This window comes from Gambusia affinis, linkage group LG18 (assembly GCF_019740435.1).
Source record: "Gambusia affinis linkage group LG18, SWU_Gaff_1.0, whole genome shotgun sequence".
NCBI lineage: Eukaryota > Metazoa > Chordata > Actinopteri > Cyprinodontiformes > Poeciliidae > Gambusia > Gambusia affinis.
Genome location: NC_057885.1, coordinates 22,844,112 through 22,871,398, shown reverse-complemented (window position 1 = coordinate 22,871,398; position 27,287 = coordinate 22,844,112). Strand labels below are relative to the sequence as shown.

The window sequence follows — 27,287 nt, the reverse complement described above, 5'->3', positions numbered from 1 at the left end:
AGCATTTCTTTTAAATCTGATGTTAAACTGAATTTTAGAAAGGGAACAAAGTGACAATGAAACACGGTGGTGGCAGTATGATGGTCTGTGCTGCTTTAGGAATCTGGATAGTTGCTATAATTGATGGAACATTATTTACAGCATGATTTTCATTTTTAGAAAATCACAAAAAAGAAAAACTTTACAAGACTAAATAAACACAGCAGTGTTTTGAGAGACAATTTTAACTAAAATAATTACTTTTAGTCATAAAAATATCATTTAAAGAGTAGAAATATATGGCTTTGGCGCACATAGAAACCGTTTGAAATCCTTTTTATAATTTTAAACAGTACAGGAGCCAGAAAAAACCTCCTACCTGCAGATACTTACCATCAGAAAACTATTCTCTGAACAGTTCATTTAGAAATGGTTCCATCGCAAAAAGGAAACGAAAGGCTTTATTTTGCACAATCAATGAACAGTTCAGTTAAAGTGAATTAATTGCACATTTTGTATTTACTGACATAATTGCAAAAAGAGAGTAAAGAGAGAAGGAATGAGGAGAAGGATCTTTGAAGCAGTGATCAAATCCCATGATGGCGTTATCCAGTCGATCCAGTCCTCCTACTGGTCAGGAAAAACAGTGAATAAAAAAGAGAAATTGTCAAGTCCAGAGGAAACAAAGTAATAAAACTATCAACAGTCCATCAAGGTGTAATCGTTTACGTTAATCTCAGATGTCTAAATGTCTCAAAACATACAGACTCCCTCCATCTCCAGTTTAGTAAAAATGAAAACTATTCAGGCTCATTCAGGTCCTTTAATATCCGCCTGGCAATAAAAGATTAAATAAAATAGAAATACTGGAATGGATTTATTCATGTTTTCATCCAAAAATGCTAGATAAAAAACAAGGAAACATCCATGTGGTGTCGTCAAAAGTTCAAAGATCTGTTAAACTCCTCATCAGAGGAATGAAATGTAGTTTTTAGGCACAATCCCACGTTTTCCGCCTACAACTCCCAGAATCCACTGCTCATCAATCGGCTCCACCTGTGTTAGGATGTCACCGACCTGCAGACGACGAAACAAAATAAAACTTTCAAAATGATTTCAGCAGAGGATTTAATCCCAGAAAAACAAATAATTTCAAGTCGCACACCTTCAGTGTGAGCTCATCCTCGTTCTCTGCTGTGAAGTCAAACACAGCTTTAGCCGTTCCTTCAGCTGCAGACTGCTGGCCTGTGATTGGCTGAGCTGATGAGAAAAAATAAACAGAAGTCGCATTTTTAAAAAGTTAACATAAACAAATGAAATATACCTTAAATTTTCACAAATTGAGTTTAAAATTTTTCTGTAAACTCATCGTATTCCTTTATTTTTATTTTTTTCCGTTTTGTAAATCCCTTAAACAGCTTTATAAATGTAAGTGTATAAATGTATAAGTGTATTCTCGTACCCTGACTGGGTTGTGTGAAAGCAGCAGGAAAAAGTCCCTCCCTCCCTTCCAGTCGTCCTCTCCTCCACTCTGCATCGACGTGCTCCGTCACTTGAATCAGCGCCCCCTTCTGGAAGGACAAGTCCTCTGCAGTCTGACCCGGGAAGTCGAACAGAGCCACCGCCCACTCGTCTGTCTGTTCACACAAACCACTCAGTTTTAGACCGTTTATAGTTTCATAAACTGACTAAAATCAGTGCTGCTTTGAAGGAGAAAATCTATAAGAAAGACTTTATTATTAATAATGTAGTTTTAATAATGTACATAGAAAGTATAGCTAAACACACTCACCTTTAATTCTGATGGTTGTTTTAGTGCTGCTGAGGAAAAATATGCAAAAAAAAGAATTAAAAATGTTGTATTTAAAGACAAAGCAATGTATTAAAAGTTTTAAAAAATGAAAGCAGAGAGAAAATAACATGAAGCTTACAACAAAACCATATTTATTCAGTTATACGTTTATATAACCTGTTCAAAAACTTGAAGTTAGATTAGCAGACAGACTGTTATTGTGCCAAAAGAATTACATTTAATAACTTCTACAGTTTCTACACTCTGAGGCTTTAGTTACATCAAGAATGTTTTCTATATAAACATGTTTCTGTCTGGCGCTGCGTTTTTCAGATACTGACCTTAGAAGAAAACACGAAGTCCAAATTGATGATTGCTAGCTGTTCTCTGTCTCTCTCTACTTATCTAATCCTGATCGCTCAATCACAAAAGTACACAAGCATTACAAGAACTTATTTCTGTTTCTACTAACGACCTGAAATGGTTCTACTTCCTCTAAGTCAGAGAATTTAAAATATGATTTTGGTGTAGTGGCATTTTGTTGCCAATTTTTAACAAATTTCCTTCCTTTTACGCCTGAGAAAAAGCAGACAGAAAAAACTACAGAAAACCTTTCTAATGTGCCGTGATGGTTGTCTTGTCTTCTTTAATTAGAATTAAAGCGCAGTCTTAAGACTATCCTAATAATTGAGGTACCTTAAGGGAAAATTGGGACAAAATTCGGCATTAAAATCTTGCTACGATTTACCAACTTAACTCAGGTGAGTGTAAACATTCATTCCAGCGATTAAAGTGTTTAACAATGAATTAAAACTAAAAGAGTAAAAGCTTTCTTTGTCTCACCAGAGCTTTCCGTTTCCTCGGTCTCTGCTGCCTCCGGTTCAGAAGTTTCTCCTGGCGTCGGCTCTGGAAGGGGCTCCACCACCTCCATGAAGTTGAGTGGGAATATTCCCGTTCGGCCGTGGATCCGGCCCCGGCCCCACTCCTCGCCAACCAGCTCCAGGAGGCCGATGACGTCGCCCTGAGAGAAGGTGAGCTCGTCGTCGTCCTCTCCCTCGTAGTCAAACAGAGCGACGCATCGCGGGCCGCTGCAGAGACACACAGAACGTCTGTTCTTTTACTGCTTTCAGCTTTAACTCGTTGTTTTGTGAGAGTTGTTTCTCTCTGACCTGACAGCAGGAGGGTCTGGCTGCTCTTTGAGCTCAGCAGGCTGGACAGGCAGAATGGACTGAAGAAAAACCAAGAAAACACATTTAAAACACCAGACAACACCGACTGGACATTCTCATTAAATCCAGTTAGTTCTGATTATCACGCTTTAGTTTCCATGTCAATGGCAACTTATTCATATAGCACGTTAAAACAACAGATGTTGACAAAAGTATCGCACAATTCACCAATAAGAACAAGAAAAATACATTTAAAAGTAACATTTAACATATGTTGTAAAAATATGAACATTGATTCTCAGGTGGCTTTTAGTTAAAATATAAAAAATTAAAACCAATATATTTAAATGGATGACTCTAGATCTCTTTCTGCTTCAAGTCAACGAGTCAATCTATTATTTTTCAGCTCAAAAGCTTCGTCCAGAATCTGTGTTGAGTTTTCATCCTTCTGAGAGATGAAGGTTTGTTGAAACTGTCTAAAAACCTTAAATATTTAGTCATTAAGATTCCAGGAATTACACTTTTTTAAAGGAATGAATAAAATCCATCTGGTCGGTACCTGGAAGTCTGACTGGTTGAGGTCTTCTATGGCCGTTTTTGACTCGCCGTCCTGATGTTGGACCGTCTCTGGCTGGGTGTCCAGGTCCAGGAGACACTGAGACGGGCTGATGTCGGCTGTTACGCTGCTCTGATCCGTCCCTTCACCTGCCTGCTGCGACTCAGCAGGAGCAGGGTTTGGATCGTCAAGAACAATCAGGACTTCCTGTTTCTGGAAAACAAATTTAAATTACTACAGTACTCTGTGTTTCATTATGATTTGATGAGTGTTTGTGTGACAGTACCAGGTAGCTGTTGTACAGAGGGTGTCCAGGTTTGGGACGAGGAGGCAGAGGCGGTCCTTTCTTTGACACCCTCTGACTCTGCATCTGATTGGCTGATGAAAACTGCTCAGCAGGTACAGCTTTGGCAGCAGCGATCTGATTGGTTGAGGAGTTTATTGCAGGGGGAGGCGGCCTGCTGGGGGCGGATTTGATTGGTGGAGGGCGAAGAGGGAGGAGCTTAACACTTGGTGGACTTTGGAAAGAAAAGGAAAAAGACAAAATATGATGGAAACAGTCTGAATTTATGATTATGTATCTTTACTCCTGTAGTACAAAAAGATTACTTTAAAAAATATACAAACAGTTTATACAGTTAATATGACACAGATGCTGTAATGCATTGTCTAACAGGCCAGAGAAACCAGTTTGTAGTTAGGATTCAACAGAGAGCAAACAGATTAAACATGTTCTCTGCAGATGGAGTGAAGCAGCCACACGGTGCTGCAACTTATTTTACTTATTGATTCATCTTAATTCTGATGATTTATCAATCTTTTTTATACAGTGTAATAAATACATTAAAAAAAGAAAACAGAATGAAGCTTTTAATCAAAGTGTTTAGGCCCAACTGTTCAGCCTTTCCTTACCGCTGAGGGAGAGTCGGCCCAGAACATGCTGGGTGAGCAGGGATGCTGGCTTCAGCTTTGGCCTGGGGAACGGAGGCTTTCCTCATGGCGGGGGCCGGAGTCGGGGGTTTGGGCGGTCCTGGAGGCTTGGTGGGTGCAGCAGGACTGACCGCTGCAGGTTTCTGAGGGACTGGGTTTGGATCTGGACGCGCCGGTGGTACTGCAGTTGGTTTGGGGGCCAGACTAGGAGCTGGAGGAGGAAAACAGGTAATTAATTATGTTTATTCATCATATAAATACTAACCTAAGATGAATAATTCTGGTAAATAAAAAACGTAGATCTGTAACTACTTCCATTACAGTTAGTGTGGTGATTATAAAGTTTTGAGTTTGTTCATTTCTGTGTTGCTACAATCATCTCTGACAGGACATTAGCGCCATCTACTGGCCTTAAATTCTCATGCAACTGTTGCATGCAGTTTATAGAGATCCATCAATAACTCAGAATATTATTTACTGTGTCACCAGGTGAAACTCTTTATATAGATTATTTAAACAGATTTGTGTTTTCCAGCCTTTATTTCTGTCAATTATAACAATTTTCTGCTAATAACTAATGAAAACCTAACATTTAACCAATAAAATATATTTCCAGTTCAGCATGAGAAATAATCGCCATGTGTCGAGCTGCAGATGGTTCAGATAAAACAATAATGGCTCTATTTCACTTTGACAAACTTCCAGAAAACTGAAAATATGCTGAAACACTGAGTTCCTTTAAATCAAGTTACTGGAAGAACATATTTTACTGTGTAAACATAATAAACTTGAGCTACAATTGAGTCAAGAAAAGGTCCTGATGTTGACAGGAACTAAAACTAAGGACCAGATTACTAGTTGCTGGCCGCCATTTTGCTTTAATTCTTTGCGGCTTCATAGAAAATTCCTGAGATGTTTCTCTGACAGAATGACGTAGTTTCTGCAGATTTGTTGGCTGAACTTTCCTGATGCGACTCTTTCATCATCCCGCTAAATCCCAAAGGTGTTCTATTATTGGTGTGAGATCTTGAGACTGTGGAGGTCATCGGAGTACAGTGAACTCTCAGTTTCAAAACAAAACATTTGTTTTGAAACAACAAAATATTTCAAACTTTGTTGTTTGAGCAAACAGACACACTCCTCTCCTGACAGTGCAGTCAGAAGAGGAGTAGACTGCGGTCATTAAATGGTCAGCAGCAACTCTGAAAAGCTTTGTTGTTTAAAAGGTGAGTGATGGAGCCTATTAAGTATTTTATGAATTAATAATTAGCTAAATGATAAATGTTATTATTGATCCAAAATGATGCTAATGCATACAGAAGAAAAGACAGCAGCTTTGGTTGCACTGATTGTTTGCTGTGGAGAAGTGAAAAGGTTTTTCTATAACTAAATTAAATCTTGTATGAAGAAAAACTGGAGAATATTTATGTTATTATTATAAGTAAAGCTAATCGATCTATCTGAAACCAGCGAGCTCTCCACTCTCGTTTTCTGAAACGCTGACATGTTTACAGAAAATGATTTTGTTTATATTAGATGTAAATGTGAATGTGTTGTTCCTTCAGCAGATGGCCTTGTCTGAATCTGTATACTCCAGATAACGATTAATCAATTGCTAAGCTAGTTGACGATTATTTTTTAAATTCAATTAATCGTGATTAATCACGATAAATAATTTCAGCCCTATTAATAAGGGATTATTTGAGCCAAATCTTGACTTTCTGTCATCAAATCAGAGCAGACTGAAGGCAACTTTATGTTTAGCTTGACTTTGTTGAATGTCAAACCAAACATAAAAGTTGCCTCTAGTTTGAAAGGCAACATTTTGCTCAAATCAATACTTATTAATATAATGTCATGATTTCCAGGATGAAAATATAGATTGGACATATAAGAAGTACTGATTCGGTTTTATTTCTACCACGAGGTATCAACAAAAAGCCCCCAAACTTCTGCATCCATTGGTTGACGGCCCAATTTAAAGAGCCAATAAAACTGCTGAAGACTCAGCCAGCAACACACACCAAGACTTCTACACACTTCAAGCACACAACAACAGTGGGGGTTTGTTTCTTCTCACACAATCATCCCATTTTCCTCCCACAAAGTTTGTATTGCATCACACAGGCCTCCCTCTTTGAGCCGGATCCAAGCACATAGTCACATACAAACACTTAGCACATAAAACCTCTCCACATGTTTGCATGTTTCTGCCACAAAACAAATGAGCTGCATTTGTGTCTCTAAGCTCTCAAACGCCCCATTGTGCCGCAGCTACATCCAGATCAGAGTCTTAGAAACTCGGACACACAGCAGGGCCTGTAGTCTTACCGCTGGCTCTGCGCGGGGAAGTTGGTGCTGCCGGTTTGACGGTGGAACGGATACTTCCTCCTTTCACTGAAAGAGGAAATAAACACAACATGGAAAATCATTCAAAGTGTAACTAATCCCCAAAACAACTGTTGTTTTTGCTGCTATGTATTAGCTGTTCACTGGGTTCTATAGAACCCTAAATAGGGTTAAGGAAGGTTCCACAGAACCTGCAACAGAACCATAAACAACCCCATAGAAACCTATGAAACGTATCTTGTATCTCTTTGTAAAATGGGGAAATAAAACCATCAAAATTAAATAACCTAAGTATTACATTATATTTAGATTATTTAGATAACCTAAATAAAAAACATATTTAAAATATTTATAAGATAAATTAACTTTAAATGTGTAATTTTAAGTTAAAATGAAACATTTTGTGAATTTTTCATTTTCCAAATAAAAACCACAGAAATCAGAGCTAGCTTTCATAGTTACAACAGTTTGCCAGGAAACCTTTAGGTAGAGAAATTTATAATCAATAATTTATTTTATTTTATTAATATTTTAAATATAAAAAATTTACTTTGCATTTGTTTTCTGTGGATAATATTAATTAAGCAGCATCAAGTTCAAACAGCAGCTGGGAGGGAAGAAAAAGAAATCAGCGACTCTTTAGTCAACAATGCCTCTTCACCTGCCTCTGTTTGGTCTCCATGGTAACCAGCTGGTACTGGTTGATGGGAAGCAGCGGCAGTTTGTACTACTTTCATCACTGCTCTGTCCGAACTCAGATATCAACCACAGCACCAGAATGTAAGGATTCACATCCAGCTAACATCTCTGCAGACCACGCACATTCTGGACATAAACTGCTTAAACTTTTACCTTCATGTTAGTGCTACATAGTGCTATTTGTGGATAAAACTGTTGCTACAGAGACGGTTTCTACTCCCAGGTTGTCTCTCTGATGAACAACTTAAAGCAAGCCAACTTTCTGTTGTGCAACTTTTTTACAAACCTGATGTCAAAAATAAAACAAAGATGACTCCCAGCAATCCATAAAGACTGCTAACTGGAAATATTAACGCTTGTTATTCAGCTATAGTGATGAGAAAGAAAGAGAAATAGGCCAAACCAGCATTTATCAGCAACAATAAGATAAATGCTTAGACTGTCTCCAACCACACCACACTCTGTGCAACCTCACTTGTAAAGTTTGGTTAAACTTTATTGTTCATGAAGGGCAAGTTGCTGCACACTCAGCAGGCCCACACATAAAAACCCACAACAGCCTCATTAACTATCTTCAAGCACAGACAAGACAAAGTCTGCTTCCAGACTGTGTCTGTCTATCGGTTCGACAGAGAGTCATTCTATCATCTAGATGGTCCAAACTTGACCCGTAGTGTCGTAGCTTTCGTCAATGATCTGGCAATATAGAGGTCAATAAGACAGTCAAGAGGAATGCCAGAGATTTTACTGCATTCTTTAACAATGTCCTGCGAACTGTTTATTATTCCTGACTGTTGAGTTCGCCAAAACAAGCCCTCCATTATCACCCGCAGATAAATAAAGGTTCTACTTGTCTGGACGAAAACCAGGAGAAACAAAAACAACACTGTAGCGCATGAAGCCGACAATCAAATTAAATAAAATCCATGAGTTAGGAAGACAGAAGACATTTACACATTTAGCCATACTTATATAGAATATGGATAAAGATTTTTATTTTACCTTTTTAGTTCAGGTTTATTTTGCTGTTTAAAATCCCAACAGGATTTCACTACTGAACAGCAGAAGTGCAAAAACTGCAGAAACGTTAAAGAAAAGGAGAGTAGATTATGCAGATACCAGCAGGGATGTAAACAGATGCTGTCTTTGTTGGGAGCTGTAATTGTTATTGAGTCTGGGAGGAAGGATTTATGATAATGCCTCTATGTGCATTTAAAATGCAGCAGTCAGTCACTGCAGTATGATGGTAAATGTGGCTTTTTTATACTGGCCACATCAATCGAGGAGTAAAACTTGACATCAAGTAACGCTGAGGCAGCAGTGTAGAAAAAGCAAGAAATGTGATGCTAATATGTTAGCATCAATGATACCAGTCATTTTAATATCAACAATTTAGTTTATTTGGTGATTGTTGTAAAGATCTGTAATAGAGGAACTTTATTATTTAGTTTTAGTTTCTCTGCTGATTAAATATCCAGTTTAGAAAGAAAGACTTGGGAGACTGATGCTAACTTTATTATTTTAGTCTCTTTTTTTAAACACCATCATTATCATCTGAACTTAAGGAAATAATTTTTTTTTACCACTGTGCATATTAGCACTGCAGCAACTTCAGAGTGAACAGTGATGATGATAATGATCTCATTTGAAACTCATCTGCAGGTCATTGTGGAGTTGAGTCAATAACTTAACTTCCTTATCAGTAGCAGTTGCTAATTCAGGCTATCTGGTAGTGTAAACAGGAAGAAGGACACTTCCTTCTAGCTAATATTTGGAAAATAACCACAGACACTTTCACCACGGCTGCTGGGCAAAAGGAAGGTCAATACAGAAACCTGAAGCTGAAAATATTAGCAGCGCTGCAGAATCACTGGAATAAAAACAATGTAATGACCCTCCGGACATGGAGACTAAACAGAAGTTTCAGTGAGAAAACCACAGATTGTCCACTGAGGGTCAAAGAGGTCAAGTATCATCATCAAAACACCTGACTGAGATCCTAAAGACTGAGAAAAAATTTTTTAAAAATGTGTAGCTGTTGATAAAACTAAAAGATATTCTGCTTTATTTTTAAAGTTTGTATTTTTAAATGCCTGAAGGGTTGAGAAGACAGAAGAAAATACTAGTCTTTGAAAATTATCAGGTAAAAATAAAAGCAAACTTTAAAAATAGCTTTGAAAAAATAAAATAAATATCCTGCAATTAAGTTTAATAAAAAGTGTAATTGAGTCCCAACTGGTGAAACGTTGTTCAGAATGGAGATGTAACCCGACTAAAACTCACCAGTTTGGGTCACAGTGTTCTGCGTAGCATCACCTCCGTTCTGCGGCGGCGCGCCCAGGCTAGCTCTGGGGGCGACCGGAGGCCTCTTTGGGGGTCCTGGGTTCGGGGTGAAGGAGTCACTGCTGATGGCGGACGTGAGTTTGGGTGGAGGCGGCCTGGGCGCCGGGACTGGGGCGCTAGATGGGAGCGGTTCTGTAACAGTGTGTGGTTTTGGGGTTATGGCGGGCTTTTCAGGGGTTTGGGAAGGCTTGATGTCTGACCCCGGATCAGATTTTGATGCTTCTGCAGAAGACGAAGCTTCAGGGTTTGACTCTGCCGTTTCTACGCTGCCTGATTCCACAGCAACACCTTCGTCTTCCCAGAATACCTTGCTGGAAGGTTTGGGGGAAGGTGAAAAGCTTTTGGGCTTTGGAGCGATGACAGGTGGGGATGATTTGGCCGGTTGCCCCTGGAGACGAGGCCGAGGTCGAGGCTCTGGTCTTTTTGTGACAATGAAACCCTCAACATTCCCAGTATTTAAGTCTCCACAGCTCTCATCAGCGACATGCTGCTCAAACGCTTGTATCCTCGCTCTCAGAGTCGCCATGTCCTCTTCCTCCGCTCCGTCCTCGCTCTCCGACTGGCTGCGCTCGCTGTCGTCGCTGCAGTGATCAGGGAAGCCCCAGTCGTCGGAGCTGAACGCCTCCAGCAGTTCCTGCAGGTACTTCCCGTTGCTCCCCTCCGGGTTGGTGGTGTCGCCGGCTGCACGCGCCGCTAACGTGGCCAAACCGTCCTCACGCAGCTTCACTAAAGTCTGAACTTTAACCTCGTCACTAACTGGCTGTGGAACTAGCCTTGTGCGTGGGCGTGGCCTGGGGCGCTCCAAGGGCACATCTGGGTCAGGCAATGCTGATGCTGAAGGCACCTGCTGGTCACTGAGGAAGTCGGAGCATTGCGTGTGTGTGGAGGTGTGTGTTAGAGGCTCAGGATGTGAGTTGGTAGCTACGCTGTTCGCCTCAGAAGAGCTAACAGTTGATTGGCTGGAGGAGATGATGACATCAGCAGCATTCGGAGGTCTGGAAGTGCAGGAGGGGAGAGGAGGCCGGGGGGGTCTCGCTGATCTTCTATCTGAGAACAGAAATCACTCCTTTTAATAATAAATATTCAATCTAGAACTCCCTCCAATCAGCCTCCTGGTTTACCGCGAGTCTCCTGAGGGTCGGCGGCGGGTCCTGGGTCAGTCTGTGTGGCGATGGTGGTTCTACAAACCGAAGGTGAAGAGGAGGAGGAGGAGGAGGCGGGAGGATGGAGAACCTGCTCCTGTGTTTTCTCTCTGATCACCTCCTCATAGGAAGGAGGCGGCTAAAAAAGAAAACAAGGGTTAAAGGTGACCTGTAACGCTTCCATGAACAGGTTAGGACAGATCTCTGGTCTACACAAAACATGTTTATCACAGTTTTACACAAAATCAGCTTGGATAATGAGATTTTACTCTGATTAGTTCAGCCTATTTTGAGCTGTTTTAGGGCATCTTGTCACTTTAAATTCAAATAAGCTGCTGCTGGCCACGCCCTCCAACTTATCGTTTACACTCACACATGAAAACGACTGCAAACAGATCCAGAATTATACAACCAGACATCTTTGAAAGCATAACCAACAAGAATGCAGCAAGCGGTTTCTGGATGTTAAGTCAACAACAAAACATTTGTAATTTCCAGCAGCCATTGTACAGCGCATAAGCCGGTAAAACCAGCCAGCCACATGCACTGGAGCTCAGCTTGGGTTGCTAGGTGACAGGCGGAACTCTGTTGGGGTTGCTAGGTAACAGGTGGGGCTTCTGTAGGGTTACTAGGTCAGGGACAGAGTCTGAACATTTGTGACATTACATTTAGAAACTCCACACACTAACCGCATTTAGTCACACCAGTAAATAATAGCAGTGTGTTTGCTGCTAAATCTCCTACCATGATGTAGAAATGAACTCTAAAGTTGTCGTTTGTCATCCAAGCCACACCTGAATCGTCGGAGCGATGGTGGGTCCCCAGATCTGTGCAGGCGGAGGAGGAGGTGGAGGAATCCCTCCAACGGCTCCAGGAAACCAGGATGTGGAGGGCAGCGGCTCTGCTGCCAAGATGGTGATCTCTGGTCGCCTAGCAACCGACAAACAACAGGAAGTCATAAAGAGACCAATGTGGCAGAGATGCACAAATCAAATCAGTAAGTTTATGAAAAGAACAAGGAGGCAGTTTGTAAAGAATGACTTCAGCTGATTAATTTAATTATGTGTCTTTCTATTCAAGCAGTGAAAATAGTTTGTCAATAAAGATCAGTCAAAGTTACCAATAAGAAAAAATAGATCATGACTTATAATTAATATTTTCCTCTTGTTGAAAGAAAAACATCACATATCTAATGTCTAATATAGTTTTAGGTCCCACTTCATTCTGATAATATCATGACTTTTTGTATTATTATGACTTATTCATACTTTGACCTACAACTTTATTCTCATAATATGATTTAATTCTTTTTTCTCTGAATATTTTGACTTTATTCTTGTAATATTTTTTTTTCCAACTGGCCCCGATATTTCATTGTAATTTTCAGAATTTAATACTTAAAACTTTCTACATGTTTTTGTTTCTTTTCAGGCTCTATCAAGTTTGTGATGGGGAGGCGCTCTAGAGACGAGGCTCATCTTGTTAAATTTGTCCTAAATTATATAACTCCTAAAGTAGTTATATAATTATATAAGTACTTTAGGAATATGTAAAGACTGAAAAACTTATCATATTTAACAAATAGTAATAAATCACACTAATTAATATTTTATGTCCGTCCAACCTGTAAAAATGACAGAAATGTGTTGTAATTTACTGGCTTCACTGCATTTATTTCAGCTGAAATAAATAATAATCATCTGGGAGTTTTACCTCCTGTCTCTTTCTCTTTCTCTCTCTCTGTGCGTCTCTGAGACAGACGTGGCCCTCGAAGCTGAAGAGATTTAAAGCAAAGTTAAAATAAAACAACAACAAAGCTGGAAGTTTAATATAAATGATTCAAGAAAGATAAACCCAACATTATTATCATGGTGTATCTGAACAATGTTTCAAATCATGAACCAACGTCTTTAATAAAGTCACCAGAAAATCTAAAGTTAATAGAAAAATGTCTCTAATCCAGAAGTTGGATTTAATGTTTTTTTTTTTACGCATTTAAGATGTTTTCGACAATATTTCAAACTCTTTAAGACACTTCTACTTACTGGCCTTCAGTTTATTTAGATATTACCAATTCATAACAAATGTTGTTGAGATCCACTTTAAAACAAAATACTTTCAATTCAATCACACATTACAGAACAATAAGCTCAGTTAATTATTCAAATTAGCTTAAAAAGAAACCCATTGCATCAAGTTAAAACTGATTACCTGCTTCTTTTCTTCAGCTTTTTATATATTTATGTGTTTTAGTCTATCTATACTTTTTATTCAGCCTTTTTGGCATAAAGTGCCATTTAATCAAAACTGACATAGTTGTTTTAAATTGAACCAAGCTTCAAGTAGAAAACCAAAGACCTTCTGTCAACTCTTTATGTTGGGATTTATAACGAAGACGAGATCCGTTTTATTCAGGTCCAAACAGCTGCATGTAAAACTGTAAGATACCAGAATATGAAACCAGATGTCTAAGATATTTATAGCACTCCATAAGATGGTCCAACATCAAAACTTTGACCTGACACAGTGGGAAAAGCTTCAGATTTGCAGAAGCAGGACATGTGTGTTATTTAAGATATTTAAGACCCTGTGTGATATTTTTCAGAGAAACATGAGGGAAGAAAAGGGGAAGCAAAAGGTGGGAAGTCGTTGAGTTGTAAACTTTGAGCCAGGCTGGGTTTCATTATATCTGAAAAGGTCAAACTGGATGTTTTCCATCATTAAAGGCAATATTTTCCTGAATAACTAAGAGTTAAGCAACTCTGTAAACAGTTTAAATGGAAAGTTTGCTTTAGTTTGAATTTCTGGTGTGGAGGTTAAATTTCTTTAATCAATACCATCTAACCTGGGATCAATTCTGATCAGGTCAAATACTGATAAAACTCTTTGCTTCTGGTCCAGTAAATGAATCTTATTAAACATCCACCATGCAAATAATTACAGTTTGATTAACTCAGCTATAGCTTCAAAAGTTCAGACAAAAAGAGGTAAAATCAAGTAAGTCTTTCATTTTCTTCTGCAATACAAATACTACCTCTGTTGTATTTTTTTCTATTTTTTTTAATTATTAGAAACCTGACTTAATTATCTGACAAAAGAAAAATAGAAATGGAAAGTCAGATCTGAAAATAAAAAATCTATCGCCCAGAAAAAGCCAAACATTTTCTTTTCTAATCAAAGTTAAAGTTGACCTACTTTGGCTTCATGGCTGTGAGTGTTTGTGTTTCTACTTCACAGGAAACGGTCATAAAGTTTGTCACTTACTTCTCTTGATGACAGCTCTGATGGACGAGAGAGGACCCTGGCTGCAGAGACAGGAAACATTATTTCACCTCATTCTGTATCTCCTACTGTTAAAAATATTTTATTATTTTTAGTGGCAAATTATCCTGATATCCAATTCTCCAGTACTTAGACTTTAAACCAGTTATTTTCCTATAACAAATGCTAGAAAACATAGTCATCCTTTGCAAAACATAGTCATCCTTTAATGTTTAGAAACATTAAACATTAACCAAGCATCAACCAGTAAGGATAGATTAAATATTAATTACCAGAATAACAAGAAATACACAAAATACAGAACTTAAAGTTTACGTTGACACTAAAATCAAACTTCAATCATCAAACAGGTTGAAACTGAGCCAAAGTTGTTGGTTTTTAAGCTGAATAAAAACAGACAGAAATCATGGAGCCATCACAAGACAACAGATGTTCCTGGACCTTTAACTTTGTTCTTTGGGTTTCTTTTCAAGAGTTTCCCCATTAACAAAAACAAACTCATTTACACCGATGGAAACGAAGCAATTCATTTTGTGTTCTTTATATAAAAAAAATTACTGCTTAAGTTATACAAAGATAAATAAAAATTTATAAATAGGGATGCGAATAATTAATGGACTGACAATGGTTTATTAGATAGATCAAACTTTCCATTCGATTAACTAATAACATCCGCTCAACCTTGTTTTAGTGTTGTAGTTTTTCCGCCATCCAGCAGGAGGCGGAGCCAGCCAATGCAGAATTAAAGATGGTGGCGGAGAAGTAAGGAGAAGCGGCCCGGACAGAGTCCAATTTGGGACGTACAATGCTCTGTATACGATTCTATTTTGAGATATAAACACCTGACAATCTCCTTACGTTTCAACTAATCAGCTTCAACCAGAAGTTACTGATTTTATAGGAAGGCGACGATGTGACGATGACAGAAAAACGGAGAAGATGCAGAAAAATTAACATGATATAGAAAGACACGACAACAATAATCACGGTTGATTTCAGGTCTGTAAAAGTTTAATCATTTGAGAAAAACAAAAGTTTTTGTTTATTCAATCAGTATTTAACACAACTAACACAAAAAAAGTTCAAATATAATGACATAAAAAATTTATGTTATGAAAAGATGGAGGGCCGACCAGTCCTTCAGAACTGGAGTTGTTAATCAATCAATTAAGTCATTAATTGATAACTTGCATCCCTAATTAGAATTAAGTAATGGCAGTAAATGACATTGCATTAACTGTTTATTTCTGAACGTTTTTGTGCTTAATTTGAGTGTTGATACTGGAGAACAGTTTTACAGTATTTTCCTCCATTACATCATGGTTAGGCATGTCTGTGTGTGTGTGTGTGTGTGTGTGTGTGTGTGTGTGTGTGTGTGCGCGTGTGTGTGTGTGTGTGAATAACTGACAGGAGAGCAGACCAGAGTTTATTAGCAACCGCTTTAACATTTTTTAACAGTGGGGTTACATTAAGTGGGGTTACATCAAATTAAAAACTGGAATATACTCTATTGTTTGGCATCCAATATAAAGCAGAATCCAGACATTCACACCAATTAAACGAACAGAAAACGCTCCATTAATCATATTTACCATTTACTGCGTCGCCACTTGTCTATAAATTAAGGCTCTCATTTCTGAACGTTCTGAAGGTTCGGTTTCACAGGAGAGAAAAGCCATTTCTAATTGCTTAACGGTGCAGTTTAAGGCTCTGAGTCATCCTCTGTGGGGTTTTATTTTGCACTGGTTCACTTCTGCACTCAAAGCCGCCTTTATTTTGCTGCTTTAAACGCATTTTGCTGAAGGTTAGCTGCAGAAAGCAATTACCGCAGTCCAAGTCTAATAAAAAGTAGGTAACTTAATTAACATGTAAAACCAATTAAATTATTCTAAACCTGATGGATCAAGTTCCCCTGTTTTTTATTGAATAAACACACACAGGCTCCCTTAATCCAGTGACTTTTAAAGGTCGCTATGCCAACCAGGCAACAGACTAAATACTTTGAGGAGTGTGTAAGAAGCAGAGACCAAATGGGAGGGAAGTTAAACTTGGAAGTCTGCAAAGAAACAGGAGAAACATCTGAGCTGCAGAAAAACAGCAGGACCACTTTAACTTCTGGACATTGGAAGAAGTTTTGGTAAAACTTTATTTGAAGGGATGTGCATAAGACTGACATGAGGACACCGTCGTAAACAAGAAGGAGACTTTATGAATGCTTCCAACTGTTAGAATGAAGTGCCGCTGGTAAATAATGACACTTTTAATGTAAAGTTGCATTAAAACTTTAATTAAAAGAGTCAAATTTGAAAGAATGAAGTTTATTTGTATAGCACATTTCAGCAACAAGGAATTTCAAAGAGCTTTACATCATAAAAACACAGAAATACAAAGTCATAGAACACAGTCAACCATTAAGATTTAAAGGAAATCAGTGTTCCAGCTGTTTTGCAGTTTTCTGGAAGTTTGTTCCAGATTTGTGATGCATAGCAGCTGAATGCTGCTTCTCCATGTTCGGTTCTGGTTCTGGGGATGCAAAGCTTTGCTTTAAAAGTGTCATTATTTACCAAATGATCATGTCAGTCTCATGCACAGCTTTTCAAATCTGAAGTTTAGCTTGATCCAAACGTTCATTTGAAAGGATCAACAAGATTCAGCCTCAAACAGTATCACCTCATGGACCAGGAGGTTTTCTACATGTGGGAGGAATAAAACACACTTCCTGTTGGCAGACAGTCAAGCTGACAGGAGAGAAACCTCGTACCTGTGGCGATGCTCCGGCTTACGTCTGTCAGGACGACCTGAGGAGAAACACAAAGCAGCATTTACTTTATTAATTCTGAAACTGCAACAATTAGCAGCTAAATGAGCTTCACAATTTTAGGAAGACATATAATCTCAATAACCTGGTGAATATTGCAATTACCCCTGATAAAGTAAAATATGATTTTTTTTATACCAGATCCAATTTTAAACATTAAATAAATTTTTTTCTAACTTTCTTTTCTAAAACGTTCAATTTAATGAATAAAATTGATTCATACCAACATTTTACTACCGTAGTATGAAACCATACTGATAAAATAAGCAATATTTTCCACTCAAAATTCCTTTTTGCAGCTAAATATAAAACACATGAGTTCAACAACAGAGGTATTTATTGTTGGTAATGTTAATTATTCCAACTCCTTTTAGCACAACTTGAACACAAAAGTCTTTTCCACCATCCAATCATATCGTTTGTAAAGCAAAAGTTACCCAATAATGGGCCAAGAGAAAAAGTTTCGTCGTCCATCGTTTAGTTTATTTTGCACAATTAAAATACAGATCACAAATATTAAGGGAAAAAAACAGTGCAGGAAGAGGCAAAATCCCAATGGATTTATGTAAAGTATCCACTTAAATAGCATATAAAAAATACAATCAATTGATCATAAATTTAGGAATACAATCAGTAAATCTACAAAGTATTAATGAATATTTGAATAAAATATGGAACAATGAAAAAGTGTCGATCACAATTCTTCAAGTACATTTTTGAATAAAATTTAAACTTTTCACAGAAGGCCAGATTTGTGCGTCAGATTTAAGGGCGTACCAGAAACACACAAATAAAACCACATTTGTATGTAAAAATAAAAAGGTGATTAATTGCTTTTTTAAAAAGTATGCATTGAAATCTATGCAAGTAATTATCAAAATTAATGAGTTAAAGTCACAACTTTAAAAAAAAAAGCATCAGATAATTTTCAAGTTCTCCACTCAGTAGCAGCTTCCACACTGAAGACTGTTAGCCTGATTTGTTAGCTCTTGGATAAGGAGTACAGACTGCTTATGTTCTGAATATCTGCTAAAGTGGAAAATGGGTCAAATCTGGTCATTTAATGAATCTCTAAGCAAAGATATTATGATTTGTGGGAAGCAGAGGAAGAAAAACCCAGATCTGACCTTTGAACCATGCAATTCTTGATAGTTTCACACCAAAACAAATATTAACAGTCGACTTGCTGCTCTGCATACCCAACATTTCTTGCTATTTTTCGTTCTCTTCTAATCTGAGCTGAAACAACATGTTATCCAGGAATTTTAAACGTTAAATGTATCATTATTCAGTCTGGAAGCTTTGCAACGTACAGAGAAAAGTGATGAGCTCATCTAAACTTTGTTTTCCACCAGATGAATCATTGCTTTTATCTGCCCACTCATGGCTCTGGCTTTAACAGGAACGCCATCTTATTTCCTCCTTAAACCAACACTTTCTCATCTGTTTTCGCCATAATTTGCATTTTTCTTTCTCAAACAAAGACATTCATTAAGGTAGAAAATGTCGCTCAACATTTCACTGTATTTTACCTAAAGTTGCAACATTAAAATGTAGAATATGCTAATCAAAGGAAGCTGTTTTCTATTTAGTTTTGTAGCAAAACATCAGTTTAGATACGTGTTAAACTGTTAACACAAACTAGTCTCACGTTTTATAAATTTAATGTTAACAAATAAACTAGAGAGGAAAAGATTTTCCTTTCTGGATGTGAACGTTTCCATTGCCTACCTCCTTTCCACTGCTTTTCTTCACAGTCCAAAGTGTAAACTAGGTCAGCTTGATTTCTCTAAGAATCTAAAGAAAACTAAACTTTAAAGCCTAAAAAGTATTTTTTTTACTTCTTAGTTTTCTTCACGTTTTGCGATTTGAAAAGTTGAAAGTTAGTCCCTTCAGGCTTGTGTCTGCTTTTCCTCTAATTTCCCAGCCTCTGAAACTCTAACCGGACCGCCCGTTAGCTCCGGATGGCTCCCCCGATTGGCTGGGAGCTTCCAGGAAGTGGGGCTGTGATTGGCTGCAGCGGGATTCTGCAGGAGTCATCAGGGTTGTAACACTTCCAGATGTTTGTCTTAGCGTTGAGCTGGAGCTGGGCTGCAACACGCAGACAACCAACGCAGCAAATTTCACATCGCGCCGTCATCGGGAGGCTTTCTGCTCTCTCAGGAGGAGGTCAGAGGTCAAGGTTGAGAAATTTCCAGCTGTATTTTGCAGTTTACATCTACCAAGGGGAAAATACTTAAAAAGAGTTTGCAAAAGGTTTTATTTTAGAAGGAAATAAAATATTTCTGATCATATTTTTACTTTAATTGACCTTTGAAATCCAATGCGGCTTATTTTCTTAAATCCTTGTTATAAAAAGGTAAAATAACCTTAAATCTTCTTATTATTTAGTCAGTTACCAGCTTTCACATGTTTTACTTCCAACACCTGTTTCACTCAGACATCTGTTGGAAAGGTGGGTTGAGTGTTTTAACATTTAGCCAATTATTTCCCAGTACGTTTCTGATGAAATGACTGGAAAATGGAGCTTAACTTACAGCGGCTGATCAATCGGTTTTCACAACAACTCGCCCCTAAAGAATAAAAAACAACTCAGATGCCAGATCAATTAATGATGCAAGAGCCTTAAAGCTTGAACTCTGCATGCAAACAGAGCAGAGCAGAAAATATCTGACAAGTTTTTTTATAGTTCAGTTTTAATTTTTCAGTGTGTTGCTAAATACTGGAGTCAGAAGAAATAAGAGAGCACTGATTTAAAACAGATCTGTAAAATAGCAATGATGTAATCTGAAGAGCATCTTAATGGAGCTCAGATTCTTGTGATGAGAAAACCTTAACATTTTCTCTTTATGTTGCATTAAAATGTTGCTTTCAGGTAAATACTCACTTTACTAACAGAATAAATTGTCCTTCTTGTGAGAGACGAAAAATAAGTTTTCTTTAAGCTAGGCTTTGTCCAGAAACAAGTAGGGGAGGGGAATCAGTGCATTAATTGATTTAATCTGCAGTTTGTCAAACAAATCGACTTTAAATCTCAGGATGGTGATGAAAAGTTTTAAAATCTTTTTTCTGACTACATCTCTTCAGTAGATTGTCGTTTATGTCCAGTTCAGCATTTTTATGGAACGTAACAACAATGTTTGTGGAGAAAATCAAACATATTCAGGAAATAAAATGCAGTTTGGGAATCTGAAATAGTGACCCAATGCCAGTTGGAACGCCATTCAAAAAGCAGCCAATCCTGGAGCGCCATTTATTTTCCTTGGCTCTGATTGGCTGAAGAGGGGAAATAAGGAAGACGATGGATGTCAGCTTCTGTTTTAGCCCTTAGATGGTTTTCATTGTATTAATGCACAATAAAGTATATTTAATGTTTTTATACTATTACAATCTACAGTAATAAGAGTTTTTAGGGGAGGTGTGAGTATTTGACGATTAAAGGTCGTATTTTGTAAACTTTTCAGTGTGAAAGGTCACAGTTAAAAGGTTCATATACGTATTTATTTCAAGGATATTTTAGCCCAGGGTGAAGAGTGTTATTTATTCTCATGGTCAAATAGTCTGGGAATTATATTTTGGTTAATATGCTCACCTTGTTGTTGATAAAATGTAATAGACTGTAAACATACAGGACTGTTCTCTACTTGTTTTCTTTAAAGGTCAGAAAGACAGATGAGAAGAATATTTCATGATTAATCTTATTACTACAACAGTTAAAACTGATTTCTCATCCTTCTGTTTATCAGAGTTTCTGCAGCCGTGGTAACCATCACAGAGAGACATGGAGCCGTCGCAGCAGATTTAATCTATTAGAGAACAGAAAACATGAGTTCATGTTCACCTTTTCAAAAACATTCGGGCTCATGGTTAATTATCCAAAATGTCCTGAATATAAAGTAAACATCTGGTTTATTATTTCAGCTAATCCAGGAGTTAAATATTGAAATATGTCAGTCTCTGTATCCAAAAGAATAATGAAGGACTTTCAATGCATAATTTAACCAGAACTGATGCATTTATGTAAACAATACGTAAAATGTCTATTTTGACAAATTAGAACAAATAATTTATAGTTGTTCTTCTCATCAAGTTGAAAGAACAGAAATTAATTAGCTATTATTCTTTAATTATTTTAGTTTTTCATATTTTCATCTTGTTTTCTAGTTAATAAAATAATGTCTGTTTCCACAGCTTGTCTGGTGATTAAACTGTAAAAACATCTCCGCTGACGTCACCTGCTCATGTTTCCTTCCTGTCCTGAAGGTCTGACATCCATCCTGTTCGGTTACCAAGGAAACCCAACGCCACAACAGGATCCTGTGCTGCCAAACGCACTTTACGAGACTTTTGCAAATATAAATAAACCATAATTAAAAAACAAAATAGTGAAATAGCTACTTAGTTTAAAAATCAGACTGATAATATGTTTCTGACCTGGAAGGATAAAAACTAAAGAAAATGTTTATGATATAGAAACTAAGTATTTGTTGTTTTTTAATTAAATGTCTTGTTTTTATTGACAAATATGTTTGACTCCTAAAATAGGACTTATTGTGTAAAGTCAATAATCAATCAATAATTAAAACCAGTATTAAAATAATTTTAGCTTTTGGTGAGAAAATGGTGGATTTTCTTACCAAAAACTATGATTATTAAGCTTAATAATTGTAGTAAAAATAATAATATTTTACATATATGAGAGAAAACTTGAATGGGTCCAGTGTATGATGCCAATCAAGGGAATAAAAAATTACAAATAAATAAACATTAAACAAGTAGCAAGGCTGTCATAGAAGTTAAATTACTTGAAAAAACCCCAAACTAATCTACTTAAAAGAAAAGCAACGCTGCAAAAACACTAAATCTAACCAAGTCTTCTTTTTGTCTGGTTTTTAGTGCATATATCTTATTACACTTGAAATAAGACAAAACTAACTTCCAAGTATGTTTTCAGCAAGATATAGATACATTTACTTAAGACAATTTTCCAATGTTGTAAGTGAAATAATCTACCAGTGGAACAAACACTTTTTCATTTACTTAAATTATTTACTTAAAACAAGCTTAAATATCTTACTGATAAGTTGTTTTTCAGTTAGTTTTATCTCAATTCAACTGTACTAAGATATTTCTGCTAGAAACTGGATTAAAAATACTTGGTAAGATTTGGTGTTTTGCGTGAATAAATTGACGGTACAGTGGGAAAAACATTAAAAATTAAAACCACCTGGCCTCATGTATTATTAAAAGCAGAGATTAGATGCATGATGTATTAAATATATTACAGGCTGTTCAACAAGACAGGCAATCTGTTTTTAATAACGTTAAAAAAGATTTAATTTGTTGTGCAGAAAAACTTAAAACCTGCTGCAGGTTGTGACCTGGTGGTTAAAGCAGGTTAAAAACAAGCAGCAGCTCCAGTCAGACCAACCAGTGGCTCTCGTTTGCATTTGGTTTTTGTCTCTGTGAAGCAGGTGAGACGCTGACCTTCCTTTATTCATGAGCTCTCTCCTCTTTCTAAGCCCTGTTATACAACCCGGATACCGTCCTTTAGTCAACACACTTCCACAACATGAATACATTACAGCAGTACACCTGAGGAAAGTGACTGGAACGTTTTACGTTTTGTTCTTTTTTCACTTTACATCCATGTTGAGGATCGTGTTTTATTTTTCTAAATGTCTTTGCTGTGGACTTTTACATTCACAAAAAAATTCAAATAAATGCTCCGACCTTTTGCTAAAATTCAAGTTGTTGTTTTTTTATTGCTCGTTAATACTACTAATTAATTGCAACCGCAGTCAGACTTCTGTGTGAACGGTTTACGACCCCAAAGTGAGCCGCATGTGCAGAAGAAGAACTCTGACGTCACACAGCAGGACTCTGTTTACGGAAGTAATAATGGACGCCGCCATCTTTAAAACCAAAAGTTGTCAAACTGGTTCAGTCAACGGGTTCAAAACTGTATGATCTTAGACTTTATATATATATAAAATTGATGAAAAGCAGTAATATTCATTACATATTTATTCTTTTAGCTAAAAACATTTCAACATAAAGTTATTTCTACCTTTCAAAATAAGAATACTTTGCAGATGTGAGACTAAACACCAAAACCGTTGAATGTGGGGCTGAAACAAAAGTCTAAAACTGTCACTTTATGTCAAGGAATGAACAGCCACCATATTGTTTAGTATGTTATAATTCTACAGTTGAAAATAGCAACATTATGACTCTCAGTGGCTCTTGGCGGTTAAAGCCGCCACCACAACACTTTAAATCCTGCTGACTTCCAAACCAAAGTCCTGTAAAAACAACCTCAAGGAGAAACAAAACAATGACAACGACATAAAAATGGTGTCATGCTGGAATATAGATGTTTAAAAACCTGGTTAAATGTGTTGTGTGTCATTTTTCTACAGCCACCTTAACCACAGGTTAGGTTGTCCTAGACAGTAACAAACAACAGTCTAGAAAGATTGAGCCCAAAAACATTCTGCCAAGCAATAACATATGCATATAATCAAATAACCGTTAGCGTAGGAGGAGAAAGCAGTTTCTTAGTTCGGTTTGGGCGAGTTTTGACCTGTACAGTGATATGACTGAATGCCGTCTTAAGAATTTATGGCGTTGGGTTGAATCAGTCCACACCCACTGTGGAGCCGCATGGTTTACCCACACTCTCCCTGAGTCACTGAGTGCCGAAAGGAAGCAGCTAAATTCAAACATTAACCTTCTATACAGATTTATAGTGTGATAATATTGACAAGCCTATCAGATGTTTTCCTTATGTGATACCAGACTAAACATTTGGCTCATGTAATTTCAAACAATAGCAAGAAACTTCAAGCTAACTTGTTGCAAATGCATATTTGTCCAGCAAGGACTCCAGTATTTACAACTTAAGAGGATAAAACTAAAGAAAAACAATCAATCAAAAAACATTTTTGGTCAATCGACAAAAAGTACCAACATCTGGGCGATTAAATATTCTGAAAATCACTGAACTTTTACAGATCTGAGCAGACATTTTACAGTCGGTTGCTCCAATCAACTAATCAGTAATTACGCTACTGGATCCACCGTCGCTTTAAAAAAAAGTTAACTTAAGTTTGAAGAATTTCCTGGTAACAAAGTAAACATCCGAGTTGGGTAGAGTACCAATAGGTTGCACTCAAAAGTAGCCGCCCAGGATATTACTCAAGTAAGAGTAAAAAAGTATTTTGAACTTAAGTACAGAGTAACATTTCATTTCTTTTGATTTGGTTTTTTACAATGATGGCAAACATAACAAAGTCATAAGCAAATTCTGGTCATTTTAAAACTAAAATTACAAATATATAACAAAATTATAAAAATATGAAATTTTTATAACATTTTATTTGGAACGCCACAACCAATTGAGAACGATGGGCGAAAGAGTATACAGAGTTTAGATACTAAATAGATACTAAAAACACTAAATGTTACATTTTCATTTCTATGTTTCACAAATTTTATATATTGTTGGGAATTGTGGACCATAATTTGATTATTAGAAAGTCCTAAAGCATTGCTAACACAATGTTCGTCTAGTTAGCAACAGAAAAGTTCAAAGAGGCTCAAAAATATTTTTTTAAGTGTTTAAATGCTTTGTTTAATAAGTCTATTGACTGTAGGAGGATTTAAAGCTTCTGGTTACTTATGGTGACGCATTAAAATGTTGACATGTCAGCTAAAGATGAGAGGAAGATCAGTTTTTGTCAGCATGGTGTAATATTTCACAGTTATACTCCAAATATCACAGCTGGCTCCATTTGCAGCTACAAAAGAGCCGCTCATTTAAAGAGACAGCGCACTTTAATTCAGTTTTCACCCAACATGTATTGTTATGGACACTAATTATAGAGTAAAATATTTTTTTCCTGGATAAGAAAGCTTACTCGGTATATTGAAACATTGAAGCGTGAGCAGGTGCAAAATATGGCAGTAATCTGAGCATTTCTGCCCTTTATTTACCTCCGGAGCTGTTCGGTTGTCGTCGGACCACTTGATCCCGGGTGTCTCTTCGCAGGTTTTCCTCCTCTTCTTCTGACCGAGCTTCTGCCATCTTTAACCCCCCTTTATACGTCTCCTAGACTTAAATATTTTTCGCTTTCCTGTGTGAAAACTGAGCCCCGGTTCAGCACGGAAAGCGCTGCGACATTTTCATCTCCCCTCCCCGGTTCTTCGTCGCTAACATCCACCACAACACAGCGTCGACCCGGGACAAGTTCACCTAAGCACCGATAACTTTTCGGCTCCAAACGACTTCCAGGTTTGGGTAGAAACTCTGCCTCGGTGCTATGAAGTCATTCACGGAGGAAGAAACTGCATAAAATAAAAACCTCCGGTTATTATTCGGTGGGAACCGGCTCTGTTTTGCTTGAAGACTTTCCTCAAGCTTCCCTGTTTCCCCGCGAGCTCCTGATACGGAGCCGCACGAGCTGCCCCTTCGTGACGTCACCAACTGAAAAAAATAAAAAATGGAGATGACAAAAGGTAATTTAACTGCAGAGGCGGTACTAGCTTTAATGGGGCCCAAACCAAAATCTCTTTTTAATTAGGGGCCTCTTAAAATGTCTAAGTGTTTTTACAATTTTTAATTTTTCTTGTGAAAATTTTAGCATTTTAAAGACTAAAATGGAAATTCATAAAATAATGAAATTTTTTTTTAAAACCATTTTTTTTATATATGAAACTTTAACAAAAACTTCATGTATGTGTCTGTGCCTTTTGGTTAAAACAAGCTTCTTTTTCAACCAGTGAAGTTATTCACGGTGGGTAGAGTATCCAGAAAGTTTACTGAAGTAAGATACTTCATAATAAAAATACGCAAGTAAAAGTAAAATGTAGAGCATAGTAAAAAATATTCCAGACAATATATATTTTTTTTCAAACTTGGCTGGGAGCTTCCAGCTTTCAAAACTGAATGAATAGCCACATGGATAAAGAGTGACACTTGTAAATAGAGAGAGAGGGGCTAATTTTCCTACTGGGTAAATTCTGCAGCTAAAATCTGTAGAGCTTGGAAGGAGTGGAAATGTTTAATTTGTTTCGCTTTCAAGTGATTAAAAAAAGTGAATTCTTGCCGAGATTGTTTTGAAAACAGTAACTTGCATGAAATGCAAGCAGCAGAAATTGTTCAGCTTCAAAAGTGGTGAGGAATTATGACTTAGGATTTCCCTCTCTACACGTTTTATAAATTGTTTCAAATTTTTAGTTAATTTAAATGTAAATTAGCTTAATTTTACCATCCAGAAAGAAAAAGAGCAAATTTAAATGCGGGTTTATTATTCAAGTGTCTTGGGCGCCCGCTGCTGGCCACAAATCCCCTCGCAGCACCACATTTGTTGCACCTTAACTGGAAAGTAATGATTTTCATCATTTAAAGAATGTCAACCTTATTTTATCATGTGGTATATTAGTCCACACTAATAAGTTTTTCTCAAAATACTTTAATATTAATCATATTTTAACACCATGTTAATTTCTGAACATTTTAAACAATAAACCATTTAGAGAAGATTGACAAAAACATGGATTGTTTTCTCAGTATTAGTCTAGAAAAAAATGGGTTTTTGATTTTAATTACGCTTTGTAAATGTAAACAAGCCTTCCTTTGAGATGCATCAACGTTTTTAGACTTTCACTAGATTGTTCATGATTCTTTAAACAAAGTGCTTCAAACGTTAGTTTTAATAATAGGCCTTCAAATGTAGACAGTGAAAACCTTAGTGGGAATAAAACAAACAAATAAATAAAAAAAACAACTTTAAAAAGAGACTCAAGCAGCATATCAGTGAAAAAAAAAATTGCAGGTGTTTTAAACTTTACTGCCGCACACAGTAGTTGCAGTTTTAGGTTCTTGCCAGAAGATGGTGCTGTAGCACACAAAACAATCACGTTAGTTTACAATCTCAGAAAAACTGTGCAGTACATCTGGCAGCGTGTTAAAAAAATAAAAAAGTAAAAAGGTTTGAGATTATTTTTGGCAAAAACGAAAAAAAGAAATAGCCAAAATAAAGACAATCGATCAATCATATTGTTTGCAGAGGACAGTTTATAACGCCCAATGCAGGACAAAATGAGATGACAAAACAGATTGAGAGCAAATAGGGGACAAGAATCCAAACAATAATCACACCACCAAATGTTAAACTAAGTAAATAAACAATCAGACAGATTAAAAAGTGAAAGTGGATAACTA

General features: G+C 36.9%; 2 protein-coding genes across 5 annotated transcripts in view; both read right to left on the bottom strand.

The window, feature by feature from the left end:
• Positions 1–27,287, bottom strand: part of LOC122820925 (zinc finger protein 420-like) — a 175,621-nt gene that overhangs the window by 32,237 nt on the left and 116,097 nt on the right. The gene's annotated exons all lie outside the window — the stretch shown is intronic.
• On the bottom strand, positions 423–25,545 carry LOC122820930 (SH3 domain-containing protein 19-like). Of its 2 annotated transcripts, none has more exons than XM_044098650.1 (17): positions 25,058–25,545; positions 17,003–17,039; positions 14,224–14,264; positions 12,673–12,733; positions 11,754–11,889; positions 10,939–11,098; positions 9,758–10,864; positions 6,758–6,823; positions 4,409–4,637; positions 3,783–4,014; positions 3,500–3,709; positions 2,941–2,999; positions 2,615–2,859; positions 1,772–1,800; positions 1,442–1,616; positions 1,145–1,239; positions 423–1,056 (listed from the first exon to the last, which is right to left on the bottom strand). In XM_044098650.1, exons 1-17 carry the CDS (start codon positions 25,146–25,148, stop codon positions 949–951), a joined length of 3,081 nt encoding a protein of 1,026 aa, XP_043954585.1. In that variant the 5' UTR covers positions 25,149–25,545; the 3' UTR covers positions 423–948. The 2 variants fall into 2 exon arrangements, with proteins under 2 accessions (XP_043954585.1, XP_043954586.1); XM_044098651.1 differs by having other exon boundaries at positions 1,772–1,797.